The sequence below is a fragment of the Carassius auratus genome, chromosome 7, assembly GCF_003368295.1.
Source record: "Carassius auratus strain Wakin chromosome 7, ASM336829v1, whole genome shotgun sequence".
Lineage (NCBI taxonomy): Eukaryota > Metazoa > Chordata > Actinopteri > Cypriniformes > Cyprinidae > Carassius > Carassius auratus.
Window position 1 is genome coordinate 12,378,149 of NC_039249.1, and position 17,127 is coordinate 12,395,275.

The following is a 17,127-nucleotide window of genomic DNA, read 5'->3' on the forward strand; positions in this document are numbered from 1 at the left end:
CTACTGATGGCTTCAACAGAGGTCTTGGCAAACATATTAGAATGTTGTAAACAGGTGTAATGCAGGCTGTTGTACATTAGCTAATAGCTGTGATTAGTCTACTGGCAGAAATACCCACAGGGTGCTTTCAACAAGAACAAAGCTGTAGTAAGTTACTCAGTAGCCAGATTTATCAGTCACCCATTAATTCAAGTGGATTATGTCTCTTATTGTTCATTCGTGTGTGTATTTTCTGTTGTGCGCAGAATACGGCCTGCGTCTGGCCAGCCACATATTTGTAAAGGACATTTCTCCCGAGAGCCTTGCAGCCCGTGATGGCAACATACAAGAGGGAGACGTCGTCCTGAAGGTATGAGAAGTGGTGTCTGGGATGGATCAGAGATGGTTTCAAGAGAAGAAGAGAACTGGATTGAACAGTACCAGCGGTAGTTGCTGGCACCCTTACTTGGCCTGAAAAGCTTTACCAGTGTTTTTTGACGCTTTGTTTTTCTCTGTCTTGATTTCTCTGTAAAAATGTTTAGCTGTTTAAGTCGTTGTTTACAGATGAGAAATTGTGAACATTTGGCTCACTCATGAAAACTGCTCCAAGTTAATCAATCATGCTCTCAGCGTTTGGCTTCCTGTATATGGACTGCCCACTGGGAACATTCACAATGATTGACAGGCAGAAAGCACCTGAAAAGCCTTCTCATTGGCTGAATGAAGAATCTGACAGTTGCTTGTGGTCACTGTTTATTCATAAAGACTAGGGCAGATGAGTTTGATCACAGCTTTCCATTAAGGCACTTACAGCACCTATAGGTACGGTAACTTTAAGCACACTCAAAATTAAATGAGTTAAACCTCTTTCACCCTCATTCTTAATGTTTACATTATTATACTTTAATTTCTGATATCTATATAAACTATTTAATTTTTACTAAAGAATGTAAAAAGTATCATCTGACTGACTAGTTTTAGCTGAATAAGATCTCTCTATCTTTCTGTGATTTCTATGTGAGTTTATGAGCTGTCAACAGCTGAATGAAGTTGAAGCTTACTGAGTGGAACAGAGAGAGCCCAGAGAGCACTGGAGTGAAATTGCAGTGCATCGAGCACAAAGCCAGCAGACTTGTTGCAAATCTCTGTAAATTAAAAATCAGGGACAGCATTTTTTTTTTTTTTTTTTGCTGCTGCATATACACTACCATTCAGTGTTTTATTTAGCAATGATTAAACTGTTCAACAGAGACATTTCAAATCAGTTCTATTCCTTTTAACTTTCTGTTCATCAGTTCATCACAGAATCCTGAAAAATATGTATCACAGATTAGGATGCATTGTAACACCGGCACCACTGATTTCAACTTTGATATCAGCATAGTAGATTGATTTATGATGGATTCTGTGATATTACATTAAAAAAATCTAAATATATATATCTGTTTTAAATAGTAATAGTATTTTCTAATATTAATGTTTTCTGTATTTTTTTATCAAAATAAATCTAGCCTTGGTGAGGAGTCACTTCTTTCCAAAAAATGATAAGTCATGCTGACATTAACAACTTTTGAACAGTAGTGTATATTGTTGGTTTATTTCCATGTTGCTGTGTGCAGGGCTTAACATAGAGCTAGGAGAGTTTATAATTTAAAAATGCTTAATTTATCAACATACTTATATTATCTGATCAGACCTTTGTCACTTTTAAGCTGTATTATTCAAAATGGCAGACTTGTGTATCCATAGCGCATCCACAAAATGGTGTTCTTTCTGCTCTCCCTCTCCTCTTCATGCAGATCAATGGCACAGTGACTGAGAACCTGTCTTTGATAGACGCAAAGAAGCTTATAGAGCGATCGAAAGGCAAGCTGAAAATGGTGGTGCAGAGAGACGAGAGGGGGACACTCCTAAACATTCCAGATATGGACGATAGCATTCCCTCAGCTAATTCAGACAGAGATGGTGAGATGATCCTAGTTAAAAATGTACATCTGAAAAGAATCTAAGATTAGACTTAAGGTCAGACTTTTTTTTTTTTTCATCATGTTCATTTCATGGCTTTCTTGTCCTTTTTAATTTTCAGTTTCCTTGTAGAATTTTTGTCTTTTTCTAAAAGTCATTCAACTTGGACTAAATTCAGACTTGGAGATCATGATTTGTTTCAACAGATATTTCAGAAATTCATTCACTGGCATCAGATCATTCCCATGAGCGCACCCGTCGCAGTCGATCCCGTTCCCCTGACAAACGCTCAGAGCCCTCCGACATCTCCAGCCACTCTCCACAGCAGATGAGCAATGGCAGGTAAGAGATGCCAGGAATGCTTTCATTAACCAAACAAACCTCCTCAAGTTTCAAATATCCCTTCATTTTTCCATTAGTGCCCCTTAATTCACTGCCGTGGTTAACGTCACGCTGTGGATATAGAGATGCATGCAGGTCACATCTCAGCTACTAGCAGGTTCAGATGTCAGCTAGAGCAGTAAAGCTGCATCGATCTGCCTAATGACACAAGAGTGCTCTGATTGATTACTGGTGCTAAGAGATATTTTAAGGTTTCCTTCCCCCTTACTGCTGAGCCTGCTTGAAATATTATTATTCATCGTATGAATCAGAATAATCAGTGAAGCAGATTTGCACACTTACAGCTTTAAGAAATATTATACTTACTCTCACTGATTTGTGTTGTGTGAAATTATTTTTTTTTTTTTCGTTTTCTTTTGCTTGCAGTCACAGGAGAGTGTAAGTGTTGGTCATAGTGCAGTGAGCTGGCTGACCGTAACTCAGTTTGACACTACAGTAGAGCTGAGCTCATGTAGCTGTCTTAACTAACGTAGTAGATGTGCTCTAGCACTGTAGACGTGAAAAGTGTTGACAGCAAGTGGTCTGATGATTAATTTCAGTGTTCTTTGTGTGTATGTTTCTATAAGAGACAATGAAATACAAGAATCAGTGTTTGGATATCTGTTGTATGATGTTACACACTAGTCAAAACCTCAAAGGTTTGGATATATGAAGCTTGTCTCATATACCATGTAGTGTGTTCAGTATGTGCAAATATGCTAATATTTCAGATTAATTAAAAAATATATATATATATCAAGAGGCGACTTGTTGCCAAAGAACTTAACTATGACTAGTTTAATTTATCACCTGAGAACGTGACATGGCAAGTTTATTTGTTGAAAGTAGGGTAAACTGGCTTGGTGCATCACTAATATAATGTATACACAATACATAAACACTAGTCCTTTACCAAAAATTACTCTGGTAACCACAGTTTTTACCAAAATATGTACTAGTTGTACCAAAAAAAAAAATCACAAAAACAAACATCAATTGATTGTATTGTGTACAAATTTTGTTTTGTTTTATGATTTGAGTCTCAGTAATATCTTTATCTTTATTTTGATATGTGATTAATTGTTCAGTTAAAAGTTGTGATTTAATGTAATAGACAGCCCTAAATAAAACTGGATGAAAGATTCTCAGAAATAAATTAGATTAATTATATTATATACTCCACTATGTCAATAACAGTACTAATGATATTATGTTATGGCATTATGGGGGAAACTGTGGTTCCCATGGTACATTTTATTAGTGGTGGATGGGGGCCAAAGGAAATCAGGAGAGATAAGTAGAGTATGTAAAACAGATGGAAGTAAGACCGAAAGATCACGAGATGGTGTTTCCAGAAGTCTGTGAGTATGTAAAGAGACAAGGATGAATAAGATGACAATGCCACAAGGTGCCAGTCCTTTCCCAGGGGATACGCCATTTTTCTTGGCATTAAAGCAGCTGCTGTCTACATCCCACATCCCCACACTGCTGCAGGCAGTGTTTTAATGAAATTTCACACCCCGCGTCCCCACACATCCTCCACCTGTCTGTCTACAGCAGTGGCTCACTTAATATCTGAACTCAGATTACACCTCATTATCGGCTCTCTCACCTCGACAAGACACTGGTGCCTTTCAAGTCTCAGAAAACTGCCACAGCTCTTTCTAGTGTGTGTGTTTGAGTGTGTACATAGTCTGCTTTGCACATGTGGACAGTGCCTGTAATATTAGTAGAATCATTGATCTCCACCGAATGATAATGAATATAAAGATGCTAAAGTCAATTCAGTTTTCATTTTCATTATCTAGTTATTTCATTTTCTTATTGTTCCAAAGCAGATAAAAAAATATATATATATAGTGCCTAGCAAGACCCCCACTGAAGTAAGACTTGATAATGGCGAGGGAAACTCTCAAAGATAAGTATGAAGCCTTAAGACTTGCACATATTTAAACTAATGTATGTTGTTTTATAGTTTTTTCTCTTTTGCATGGATGCATTTAATTGATCAAAAATGGAAAGTAAAGACATTCATAATGTTACAAAAGAGTTCAGATAAATGCTGTTCTTCTGAGCCTTCTATTCAGCAGAAAATCCTGAAAAATGCTTTCAACTGATAATGTTTCTTGATGTTGATGTTAATGTTTCTTGAGCATGAAATCGGCGTATTAGAATGATTTCTAACTGGATTACATGACACTAAAGACTGGAATAATGGCTGCTAATTCATCTAATTCATCACACAAACAAAACAATTTATAATATACAGTATATTAAAATAGAAGTTATTATGAATTGTTGATATATTTCACAAGATTGCTTTTTTTAATGCATTATTGATAAAAATGAAATGCAGCCTTGGCATTCAATTATTACTAAACAGTTATTAATGTGAACAGATTTAATCAAGCCACATTGTATAAATATAAACTGGCTGGTCTCTCTTCGCTATCTGGATGATTAACAGGACTGGGCAACATGGGAATGCTCTAGGGTCCTCCTTCAGCACCACAAAAATGGATGGTCAAAAAAGTATTTTACTGGACTTGGATTGCTGGATTTGGAGGCATTTTGGGGGATGATGAACCTGTTTGTCAGTGAGCCAGGTTAATATCTCAGAGCCATGCATCACTCACTCGCTGTTGAATAACTGCTCTGTCTCCACACAGGCCGAGGGGCTCTTTTCTCACCAGAATGCTCCCGCTGTAAGTGCTGTGCTCTGTACACAGTGGATAGTTTTTGTAGATCGAGTCTGAGTGCATGGATATTAGGTTGATTTGTTGTTTGTGATCGTGTTTTTTGTGCAATTTTGTCATAGTCCTTATAATGTGTGGGTCCTGTGTTCTATATGCACTTTTTAATGCACTTTTTAATGCATTTGATGTGGTGCATTACAATGTGCTTGTAGTGAAATTAGCATGCATTCTGTCACGTTGAGCTGGTGGCGCAAAGGCAACTAGCTCTGTATATATATGTGTGTGTGTGTGTGTGTGTGTGTGTTTGTGGAAACTGACAGTGGGTGTCAAGGCTGTTATGCAGAAATGGGCCTGAATTCATTTTCCTGCTTGTGTGTTCATTAACCTTGGCACACAAGGGACAACACAATTCCCTCTGAAATTTGCATCACCGTATGGGTTTTTCCTCACTGTACAAGCCACATAGATGCACTCTCTCTCCACTGTCTGAGCTGTCAGCTTTTTAATCTATCTCCTCTTCGTAAAGTTTCTCAAGAGTACTTAAGTGTGTTGATTCAGTGTTGTTTCTGTATTAAGTTAGGGTAGGCAAGTTTATTTATATAGCCTAGGTTTACATTCCATACACAATGGTAATTCAGAGTGCTCTACATAAGCGTAATAAAGAAAATAAAACATAATCAGCTTGAATTCAATGATTTAAAACTACTTGGGGAAAGAAAGATTAACCTACATGAATCGGTTAAATGGATTAAATCAATTAAAATCAAGAAAAAAAATGGAAAGAAAAACTAAAAATAAGACTATTTTAATTAAATGATGGATTAATTTTGTGTATTAGTATTTTGTGTATATTTTACATTTTAAAATAATATGTTAATGAATAATTTTAAATGAAAGATTAACATTTTTTTGTTTTTACTTGAGATATTCTTGAAGGTGGATCCAGCTGTGTGTGGCGTAATAACCACTGTGTGTGCAGTGAGTGGTCTTTATTTCTTTATTATTTTTATAACTCAAACGTAGTGATGTAATAGGTTTTTTAGGTTTATAGCCTTTTCGATATCGCATATTTACAAAATAACTTTAACTGCTGTAATTCATACGTAAAACAGAATATTTTCCTACTTGTAATAGAAATACCAGTTTTCTTGCGGTGTAATCACAAGAAAATAGTCATAAGAATAGTGTTCATTTGGGGGGAATCTTTTTTCAATACACATATATAAAATATATACAATAAAAAGGGGTGATTTTTATAGAGGTTTAATGCACAAATGCACATAGAAACACTTCAGTGAGATTGTAACAGGTCACATGAGAAACAAACACTGGAGAATGTGAGTGGAGGATTTAGCCCGTGTGTGATGGATGTGTTAGTAAAGAGAAAACCAACAGAGCAAAGGAGAGCCTGAGATTTATGTAGGCCTTTATGTGTGTGTGTGTGTGGCAGTGTGTTTTTGCGCATGTCCAGGGCATAAGAGATTTAAGATAAAGTACACTGCTAGTGAACAAGGACAAGGTCTCTTTTTTTTGTGATGACAAATTTAATTTCTCTGCAGAAATTGTTTGTTTTTACTGATTCGGCTAGCATAACATTGCTAATTTTTCATTGAAGAGAAAATGAATATTTCAGGTGTGGTCTGTTTCCTCTCCGAGTCATACTGTAGCAGCCATGTGACTCTAAAATCTACCCATAATTCTAGAGTGCAGTCCTGATCCTAAACGCATACACTTCTTCAGCGTTCTGTGTCTGTACACATCCAGAAATTAGAATGAGCAACAGAAAGAAGTTGTGATGCCTCAAAGCATTTTAAATATCTGTGTGTTGTTCATGTTTACAGTTTTAAAAGAAGCTCCAGTATCTGTCCTAATTTTTAGCAAGAGAAAAATTCAACCATCTGACCTAAAGCACTGGCATCTGGTGCAGTCTAATGAGCAATCTTTATCTCTGCTGTTTTCAAGTATTGTTGTGTTCATGAGCCTTCTGTTTTGTTTCCATTTAGCATTTGTTTTTTTACACACTCTTCCTTCAGGATGCTCTCATATTCAAATGGAACAAATACAATATCTGCTTTGTTTTCAGAAACTTGTATACAGAACATGCTGATCAAAATCTTAACTACACTTTGTGAAATGCCACCAATGTTTTTGAGGTCTTCAGTAACTTGCCCAACAGGAATTTTTGCTTGCATCATGGTGTCTGCATCTGCCACCTCTCATTATTTCATAATATTTATGTGTTTGATTGTGTTTTTCAGTAAAGTATCTAGCCTGTCTTTTAGCGGTTTATGCATGTAGCAAGGTGATTACAAATGAGTGGTTATTTAATACACACGTGAAAATATTCTTCGCCGTATACATTGTAGGCTAAAATCATGATTTTGAAAATAAAGTAAATGTCTGTGTTATTTGTCAATTACTTATAAGCAGAGACAAAACCAGGCTCAGTTTGTAACTGTGAGCTTTGTGTTTTTGTAGCCACAGGAGTCGCGAGGAAGAGCGCATCTCCAAACCAGCAGCGGTAACCACTCCAGTTAAGATGACGGAAGATGCCCTTCTGGTTCCGTCCACAGAACAGCCCGGGGACAAACAGATCCCTCCACTGCCAGGTTGGGACTTTCACCTCTAGACTTTCAACAGTCCTTCTGTCTTTACTTCTGCTCTCCTTTGTCTTTCCAGTCCAGTGGTGTGTGTCAACTTTTTATATGATGTGGCAATGTCACCTTGTTGTTTTCCATGTGATGTCTTCTAAATTGGCACATGAAACATAATTTATCTAGCACGTTAATTAAACAACCAATGCTACAATATTTTTGCTTAAGTTAACAATTTATGTCAGGTTCTCATGTTTCTAATCATTTTTAGATCACTTTTAATTAACTAGTTAACCATTAACCATAACAATTTTCAATGTTAAATGGTTTTAAAAAGTCATAGATGGGCCATAGTTTGATCTTCTATAAGGACAATAATGCAAAACATACATCAATATCAACACAAAAAGGGGTGACTGAGCACAAAATGAAGCTTCTGCCATGTCTGTCCCAGTCCTCTGACTTGAACCCTATGAGTGGGGTGAACTGAAGAGAAAAAGCACCAACATGGAGCTGTGAATCCAAATGCTTCAGGGATTATTGGAGAAAACTCAGAGCTGTTACCCTGGGAGAAGGACGTTGCAATAATTGGGTACCAATAACGGTGTCCAACATGAACTAGAGAAAGCATTTATTTCACAATGTGTTTTTACCCCACTTTCAATTGTTTTATTTCAATGATGGGTTGGAATTTTGTGACACTTATCCTATGGCTTTTTAATGTAATTCAGTTCAAATTTAAAATAATATTGTCAGTTAACTGTTAATAATTGTTTAACGAGCATTGGTTGTCGGTTAGGAGAAATAACCGAAATAAACATCACTACTTCTAATAAAATAATAACAACATTAATAGACACAAATTTTGTCTCTTTGATATAATACTACAAACTCCACAAACTTTTGTTATGTCCATCAATTTCCACTTACTTTGTGGATTTTGTTACAAACACGAAAGTCAAATGTTATTGCTTTGACAGAGTAGTAAGCCAATTCACAGCTCTCTTTAATGTGACAGTTCAGCTATATTTTACAGCGAGGCAAAATAATGTGATTTACATAATATTTGTTTGTTTATCTATTCCCACATTTCCACTGATCAAAATCTTACCTCTCCTCTCCTCTAGTTTTCTCTCTGTACCTTGCTGCTGTTTACTCCGTTCTGTTCTGGAATGCCTTAATCTGACCTAGCTTCGGTTTGGTTCTGCATGTTCTTTTTGGGCTGAGTTATCACCTGTTTAGAGCATGTTCTTAAAAGAAATATTTTTATTACATCATGGTCCGAGACTAACTGAAATGTGTGTTTAGAGCCAAAACCAGTGTATGCACAACCTGGGCAACCTGATGTTGATCTGCCAGTCAGCCCCTCTGACGCCCCTGTGCCCAGTGTCACTCATGATGACAGCATCCTCCGGTCAGTGTTGTGGTTTATTCTGTACTCGCATCGTGCTCCCGAGTGCCTTTTCTAGTGAATTGAATTTACTAGCAAAGTAAACTTTCTGTATTATTGTATAGATGCATGTGTACAGATATTTAAAAACTAAGCCAGTTTTGTTCTCTGTTACCAGGCCTAGTATGAAACTGGTGAAGTTTAAGAAAGGCGAAAGTGTAGGATTGAGGCTGGCAGGAGGAAATGATGTGGGGATCTTTGTTGCTGGTGTGCTGGAAGACAGTCCTGCTGCCAAGGAAGGCCTGGAGGAGGGAGACCAGATACTCAGGGTGAGGACTGTCTTTTATATTCAATATACAAGTAACATCTTTAAAGGCTTTAAAAGTGAGGTCTTTTAATATGGATCTAGCACAAATTTATTAGACCTGTAAGACAGATATTTTTGCTTTTTCTGAGCTTTCTGAGCCTCCATAAACAGCAATGCAGCTGACATGTTCAAGGCCCAGAAAGGTAGTTAGGACATCGATAAAATAGTCCACGTGGCATCAGTGGTTCAACCTTAATTTTATGAAGCTACAAGAATACTTTTTGTGAACAAAGAAAACCAAGATAATGACTTTATTCAACTATTTCTTCTGTTCCGTGTCAGTCTTCGATGTGCGCTCACGAAAGTACCACAACAAAAAGGTGTAGCACATCCAGGTTACATCACATGTTCCTGCGTCAATAGCGTCTCACACATGCATCTAGGTACTCTCGTGACAAGACGTCGACTGACATGGAAGAGAGGAAATTGTTAAATAGTAATTTTTGTTTTCTTTGCACTCAAAACAATATTCCTGTAGCTTCATAACATTAAGGTTGAATGACTGATGTCACATGGACTATTTTAATGATGTCCTTACTACCTTTCTGGGCCTTGAAAGTTTCAGTTGTGTTGCTGTCTATGGAGGGTTAGAAAGCTTTCGAATTTCATCAAACTATCTTAATTTGTATTATTATGATAAGCCAAGGTTTTACGGTTTTCGAACAAACATGAGAGTAATTAATAACAGAATTTTCATTTTTGGGTGAACTGCCCCTTTAAGGATCAAAATCATGTCCTCTTAGTGTTTGCCTAATTAAAGATGAAATCTGTATAATTTTGTTAAAAATGACAATGTCATAAAAGTAAATTAATTTAGCTAACATTTATAATTTATAAATAATTTAAAATAATATTTTTTTAATTTAATAAAATTTTATAATATATAATCAAATGTCAAACAATTTGGAGCCAAACTGTTATTATTTTAGTTTTATTTGTTGCCTTTAAATCATGACTTGTGCAGCACGTACAGTGGCATGCTTAATCATATCAAAGAAATCTTTTTTTTTATTATTATTATTTTTTTTTTCTACCGAACATCTGCTGTTTACTAATCTCCATGCTGTAACACTGTGTAACATCTCACTTTTTCTCAGAAAAATATGAAGACACTGTGTGACCCCTGTGGCTGTGGGCAAAAATAATCATGACACACTCCTGCTCTGACTCAGTGCCTGTCTCTCCTCTGTTTCCAGCTTTCCTTTGTTTAGCCTGCGGCCACACAATGGCGTTCATTGTTTAAGTCAAGCCTCCAGTGGTCTTAAGCTATTATCAGTTGCTATGTGTAATACAGATACTCTAAGTCAGGCTCATTTAGAGTTGTTTACCACTGAGCACATTTTAATGAAACATGGATTTGTTTCTCTCCCACACAAGTCCCAGAGCAGTGTGCGTACTGTACACACGCGTGGATGAAAATTCCCGTCCCTGCTGCACAAACACACACTCCTTAGATTCCAGGCAATGCCCCACAGCGAGACTCCCAGCTCATTGTTTTTCCCTTTCCATTTGGTCAGAGGTGACTGCATGTTCACCTCTACTCTGGATTGTGACTTTAAGATGAAGTAGAAACCGAAAATGTGGATTTTCTCTCTCTCTCCTTCTCTTTATTTCTTTTTCCACTGTCAATAAACAGTTTATTGTTAAGAGTATTGCACCGCAGAGATCTAAAGCCTGTTTTCTTCTTGCACTCCCTCCTGTTCATAGGTTAACAATGTTGACTTTGCAAACATCATTCGTGAGGAAGCAGTGCTGTTCCTGCTCGATCTGCCCAGAGGTGAAGAGGTCACCATCCTGGCTCAGAGAAAGAAAGATGGTGAGCAGATCCATAAGCTTTTCACGTATCGGTCGTGTTTGCCTATGTTCACTTTTTACATGGTTCTTTTTGACTCAAAGATAGCCATTTATTTATTTATTTGGTAAGTACTATAATAAGTGGGATAATGTGTTAATCTCCACCTGAATGTGTTATCCCTTTTTTATATAACTTGCTCTGTTGTTTAGTTAAGTAAAATTCTATGACAAATGTTATTATAAAGGTATTCCCTATCACTTCCTGCTGACCATCTAATTAATGCCATATCCTCTAGTGTACCGGCGGATAGTGGAGTCTGATGTGGGTGACTCCTTCTACATCAGAACACACTTTGAGTATGAGAAAGAGTCTCCATACGGGCTGAGCTTTAATAAGGGAGAGGTGTTCAGAGTGGTAGACACCCTGTACAACGGCAAACTGGGCTCCTGGCTGGCCATCCGCATTGGGAAGAACCACCAGGAGGTGGAAAGAGGAATCATTCCCAACAAGAACAGGTTATCACTCAATCATGCACCAGCAGTACACAAACACCTGCTGTAGACATTATATTCATAGTATATGGATTAGTAGATCAAACTGTATATAGATACTATAAAAGTTCTTTTTTTCTTTTCTTTTCAGTGATCTGTATTGCATGGCTGTCTTTATACAGGTCTATAATCCTAGAGAGAATCAAAATTAAATCTATTTTTAACTAAAGCTTGTTCTGCCATCTTCTCGTCAGGGCGGAACAGTTATCAAGTGTACAGTATACACTCCCCAAAACTACAGGCGGTGACCGAGCTGACTTCTGGAGGTTCAGAGGTCTGCGCAGTTCAAAGAGGAACCTGCGGAAGAGCAGAGAAGATCTGTCAGCTCAGCCTGTTCAGACCAAGTTCCCTGCCTACGAGAGGGTGGTACTTAGAGAAGGTATGTATCTATCTCAAAGAATGATTCACAATATGACAGTTATTAGGTGATATTACAGAATTGTATTTATTATAGCTTTTTTTTAAATCATTTATCAGTATCAATATTGGATGCATATTGACAGATATTGTACATTTAATTATATATGCTAACCCCCCCCCCCCCTTTTTGAATCTAATGGTCACTTAAATTAATGGTCTAATGGTCATTTAAAACACAAATAATTTAATAACACAAATTTCAAAAAATTAATTAATTAGAATTAATTTAATTTTGAATTTTTAAACATACCATAGAACTTGATAACACTTCATTTTAAGGTGTACTTGCTATTATAATAACAATAATCAATATGCATAATTACATGCAAGTGAGTACATGTATCACTCATTAATTAATATTAATCAAGTTAAATGTATGATTACACTGGAACAAGGACACCTTCAAATAAACTGTAACCTAGAACTGAAAATATCGGTCATTTAGTAATCTGATAATAGCTATATTTCTGTTTTGTTTAAACTATAACAAAGCTGTCTTTTTCCCATTATAGCTGGGTTTCTGAGACCTGTTGTGATCTTCGGGCCGATCGCAGACGTTGCACGAGATAAATTGGGGAGAGAGGTGCCTGACCTGTTTGAGCTTGCAAGTGAGTGTCCATTTGTTAACACACATGCCTCGATAAGACTCAGCGCTTCAGTTTTCTAATCCACCTACCTGTGCAGCATATACTTGAACAGTCACACTTGAGCAGTCCTGCTCTCCAGCTTCAGTAGTGCATTTCAAATTCAGCTTGTAAACTGATTACATGAGTGGCCACTGGCTTTATTTACATAACCTTGTTCCTGTATGACTGTATTTGCTTTTCAGAGACACAGCACCCAGATGGAAGGGAAAGTACGTTGCATACAGTAGTCACATCAGCTCACTCCATCAGTAACCATAGTTACTACAGGCTGTGCATTATTATGGCATCCCTTATTTTAGTCGCACCAAATCGACACCGCTTGGAATGTTAACGATGAAAAAAATCCGAGATGTGTTCATGCTATCGACAGCTCCAACCCCCCAACCCTTCAGTCATGCTTGAGAGGAGATGAAGGCACATTGCTCATTGATTTCCCCCATCCCAAGCACCTGCTTCCTGTCTTATTTTGTGATTCTTTGGGCTTTTTTTGTGTTTCTTTTTTGCTGAAAAGACTTCCTGTAGTTGCTGCTATTTTAGAACCACGATATAGTTAAGGACACAGATGCAGGCTTGCTGTCTTACTGGAATAGTTCACCCAAAAATGAAAATTCTATCATCATCATTTACCCCTTTGACTTTAAAAAGATTTTAGAGAGAAAGAGAGAGATTTTCTTTTTGATTGGAACATTATAAAGAAAAATAAATGATGCTAGAATATAAATTTTTGGGTGAATTATCCCAATGATGTATTGATGTCAGGGGCCATCAATGGCTCCTAAAGGTCAAAGCACACTAGGTTGCACTCTTTGATGTTAAATGTTTTATAGATATTCCAGGCCTCGTCTTAGTCACTGTGGTGTACAGATGTTCCTCCACTTGATATAATAAATATTCACATTTCGATATCTGTAATAAATGAATATGCATCGGACCACATTGATGTTACACATATGGAACATGTGAACAGTCTGCAGGTGTTCATATATTGTGTATGCGGGCGCATGTGCACATCCATGTTGAATTGCCTCCTCACTGTATGCTTTGAGGGGTGAAGATGCTGAGGTACTGCATGAGGGGGAGCCAAGGAAGTATATGAGGGCATTACTATGGATTATGTTTTCTCTTGTGTAGAGAGTGAACCCAGAGATGCCGGCACTGACCAGCGCAGCTCGGGGATCATACGTCTTCACACTATCAAACAGATAATCGACCGGGTGAGATCTCACTCACACATACAAAGGCACACAATGCAATGCATGAACTCACTCTCTCTGAATTACACTACTGCCTCCTGCTGGTGGATTGTGGTACAGTCTGTTATATAGCTGGACACTTGAGAGTCCATGAAATCAAGAAGAGGTGTCTTTGTATGTGTTCTGCAGGACAAACATGCAGTGTTGGACATTACTCCTAATGCAGTGGATCGGCTGAACTATGCTCAGTGGTATCCCATCGTGGTGTTCCTGAATCCTGACAGTAAGCAGGGTGTAAAGAACATGAGAACCAGACTGTGTCCTGAGTCCAGGAAGAGTGCCAGGAAACTCCATGAGCGGGCACTTAAACTGAGAAAGCACAACCACCACCTATTCACAGGTAAACACAGATGTTTTAAGGTTGTGTTTTCTTTATTGTGAAAAAAAATAAAAATAAAAAATAAAATATATATATATATATATATATATATATATATATATATATATATATATATATATATATATATATATGGAAAAGACTTGAGAGACAGTGAGGATTGGTTCACATGCAAAAGCAGCCCCTTGTTCCCAAAGCTTGATGGTATAAATATAATAGTACCTACAGACCAAGACATACTGAGTGAGGCAGTTTATAAAAACACAGCAACATTGACCACATCTTGGAACATTTCTCTACATGTAAACACAGTAGTGATGTCCAGTTCATGAATGATTCACTCTTTTGATACACATTCTGCTAAACAAAAGAACTTTGTAAATTGTTTGTGAGATTAATAGACTGTAAGTGACTTATATAAATATAGAACATATACTCACACAAACTGTATAATCTGTTTCATAAAAAAAATTTGTTTTGTATCTTAATCAACAGTGATAAATAGTTAAACTAGTTAAAATACCTAAACTACCGGTAGTTATTTTATTATAATAAAAAAAAGTCACTTTGCGAACTCTTGATTGAAGTGTCTTGTGTCTGTTAAATGAATCCAGAGTTCCAAATGAACCATTTTGCTCAAATGAATCAAACACCTGCTATTCCACGTCTCTCTCTTTCTCTCTCTCTCTCTCTCTCTCATATACACACACACACATACACACACACACACACTGACCGCTTTAATGTGTATTAAAAAAAAATTAGTTCACAGTAATAACTTGAAATAATTATTCATAAAACTGTACATCACATTACATTTTATGATAGGTCACATTAAGCAGCCTGGCTGCTGTCTCAAGTTTTAGTCGTAACTTTTATGGATGTATTAAGACAAGCACACTGTATCTGGCTGAGCTCTATAATGGCTGTTGTGTTATAGCATTCCTCATTTGTTAATCACTTTGAATAAAGGCCTCTCATAAATGTAAATGTAACAGGGCACAAAGTTCACTCAGTTGTAAAGTGAAAGAATCCAACAGTCATCCACCTTTCGATGAATTAATGAGCACTTGAATGATGTTACATGCTGTGTGCAGCGGACACTGAGGTGCAGTGAGGTTGTAACTTTGTGTACCTTTTTTAGCGTGAAATTGTTTTTACAAAAACCTGACTCCGCTGGATTCTCTTGAGTGATCCAATGTCTTCCTTCCTGTGACTGTCCTCTAGCCACCATTAACATGAACAACATGAACGATGGCTGGTATGGAGCGTTGAAGGAGACTATTCAGCAGCAACAGAACCAGCTGGTGTGGGTCTCAGAGGGCAAGGTGAGTTTCATCAAACTTTTCCACAGCGGATGCCTGAGGTTTCAGGGAAAGGGTTCATTCGGGGTTGTCTGGTTCCATGTTTATATTTACAGAGCATAATTTGTTACCCATGCATCTGCATGGTTCATTTGATCAACATCTGTTTTCCTCTCTTCCTCCCAGTGGACTGAGTTTAGTTTTTGTGATGCTTCACCATAATGAGGTTAAACTCATGAAATATTTACCAGAACCGGATATATTTCACTCTAAAAATGTTGCTTTTGTTTTTGCGAAATGATTTTCACAGCAATGAAGCACTCCCCCTCAATTCTTAATGGCTTAATGAAAAAAAAATCTCACATTCTTAGTAGTGTAAAGCAAAAAATAAAAGAGATACGTTAACTAAAAAAGATCCGTTAATTGAAATTATGCTTTTATAATAATTCCTTAATTGAAATAATGCTTTAATGCTTTATTTTAAAATAAAAATATTTGATAAAAAAGTAAATAAAAAAAGGAATACTAAAATGATTGAGGCAAAAATTGAAAAAATAAATAGAATTGTAAAAACTTTCAAATTAAATTGTAAACTGAAAATATAAAAGTTGACTAAAATGTAAGTATTATGATAGTATATAAATAACACTGTCTCATAATCTAATTATGGCTATGTAGAAAAAGGCTGTCATTTAAATTGTACTTATAGATAAATAAAAAGAATTTGGAGAACTTCTTTATATATATGCTGATTTTAATATCTTTAATTTTAAAGCATTATTGTTTTACCAATATTGTAAGAAATTACACTAGTATCATGAAAGAATCATACCTGAAAAAATATAAATGGAGAAAGTAAAACACTAATAATTGATGGTAGAAATATTTGAAGTAAAATTGGGTTATCCTGAATATAATGTTGAAAAATCTCAAAAGTAGGCTTTATTTTTCATGCAAAATGTAATTTTGTGAGATTATCCAATATCCACTAATTGTTCACCCTCCCATCTCTCTCTCCATGTTCTCTCCTCTCCCCCCCCCCCCCCCCTCTCTCTCTCTCATTGGATCTTGCGCTCTCGATCTCTGCAGGCGGACGGCGCACCTGACGATGATCTGGATCTTCACGATGACCGTCTGTCCTATGTGTCTGCCCCTGGTAGCGAGTACAGTATGTACAGCACGGACAGCCGTCACACCTCAGACTACGAGGACACTGACACAGAGGGCGGAGCCTACACAGACCAGGAACTAGACGAGACCCTGAACGATGAGGTTGGACCGCCCATTGAACCCGCCATCACTCGCTCCTCAGAGCCCGTCCGGGAGGACCCACCCGTCATCCAGGAACCCCCTGGATACGGAGGGTACCAGCCCGAACCGCTGAACCGCATCGACCCGGCAGGGTTCAAGGCCCCTGCCCCTCAGCAGGTAGCGTTTCTGCGAGCCGT

At 37.2% G+C, this 17,127-nt stretch overlaps 1 protein-coding gene across 11 annotated transcripts in view; it reads left to right on the forward strand.

The window, feature by feature from the left end:
- The window catches only part of tjp1a (tight junction protein 1a), a 103,169-nt gene that overhangs the window by 75,335 nt on the left and 10,707 nt on the right, over positions 1-17,127 (forward strand). For 6 of the 11 annotated variants that reach the window (XM_026267363.1, XM_026267373.1, XM_026267367.1 and 3 more), the window contains 16 exons: positions 246-349; positions 1,779-1,944; positions 2,151-2,286; positions 4,995-5,030; positions 7,500-7,630; positions 8,924-9,029; positions 9,184-9,334; positions 11,080-11,188; positions 11,463-11,682; positions 11,913-12,097; positions 12,651-12,746; positions 12,968-12,994; positions 13,917-13,999; positions 14,168-14,378; positions 15,603-15,703; positions 16,769-17,107. In XM_026267363.1, the coding sequence (XP_026123148.1) occupies positions 246-349; positions 1,779-1,944; positions 2,151-2,286; positions 4,995-5,030; positions 7,500-7,630; positions 8,924-9,029; positions 9,184-9,334; positions 11,080-11,188; positions 11,463-11,682; positions 11,913-12,097; positions 12,651-12,746; positions 12,968-12,994; positions 13,917-13,999; positions 14,168-14,378; positions 15,603-15,703; positions 16,769-17,107 (2,201 nt within the window). The remainder of the gene's footprint in view (positions 1-245; positions 350-1,778; positions 1,945-2,150; positions 2,287-4,994; positions 5,031-7,499; positions 7,631-8,923; positions 9,030-9,183; positions 9,335-11,079; positions 11,189-11,462; positions 11,683-11,912; positions 12,098-12,650; positions 12,747-12,967; positions 12,995-13,916; positions 14,000-14,167; positions 14,379-15,602; positions 15,704-16,768; positions 17,108-17,127) is intronic. The other 5 variants (XM_026267370.1, XM_026267371.1, XM_026267375.1 and 2 more) reach the window with 3 other exon arrangements.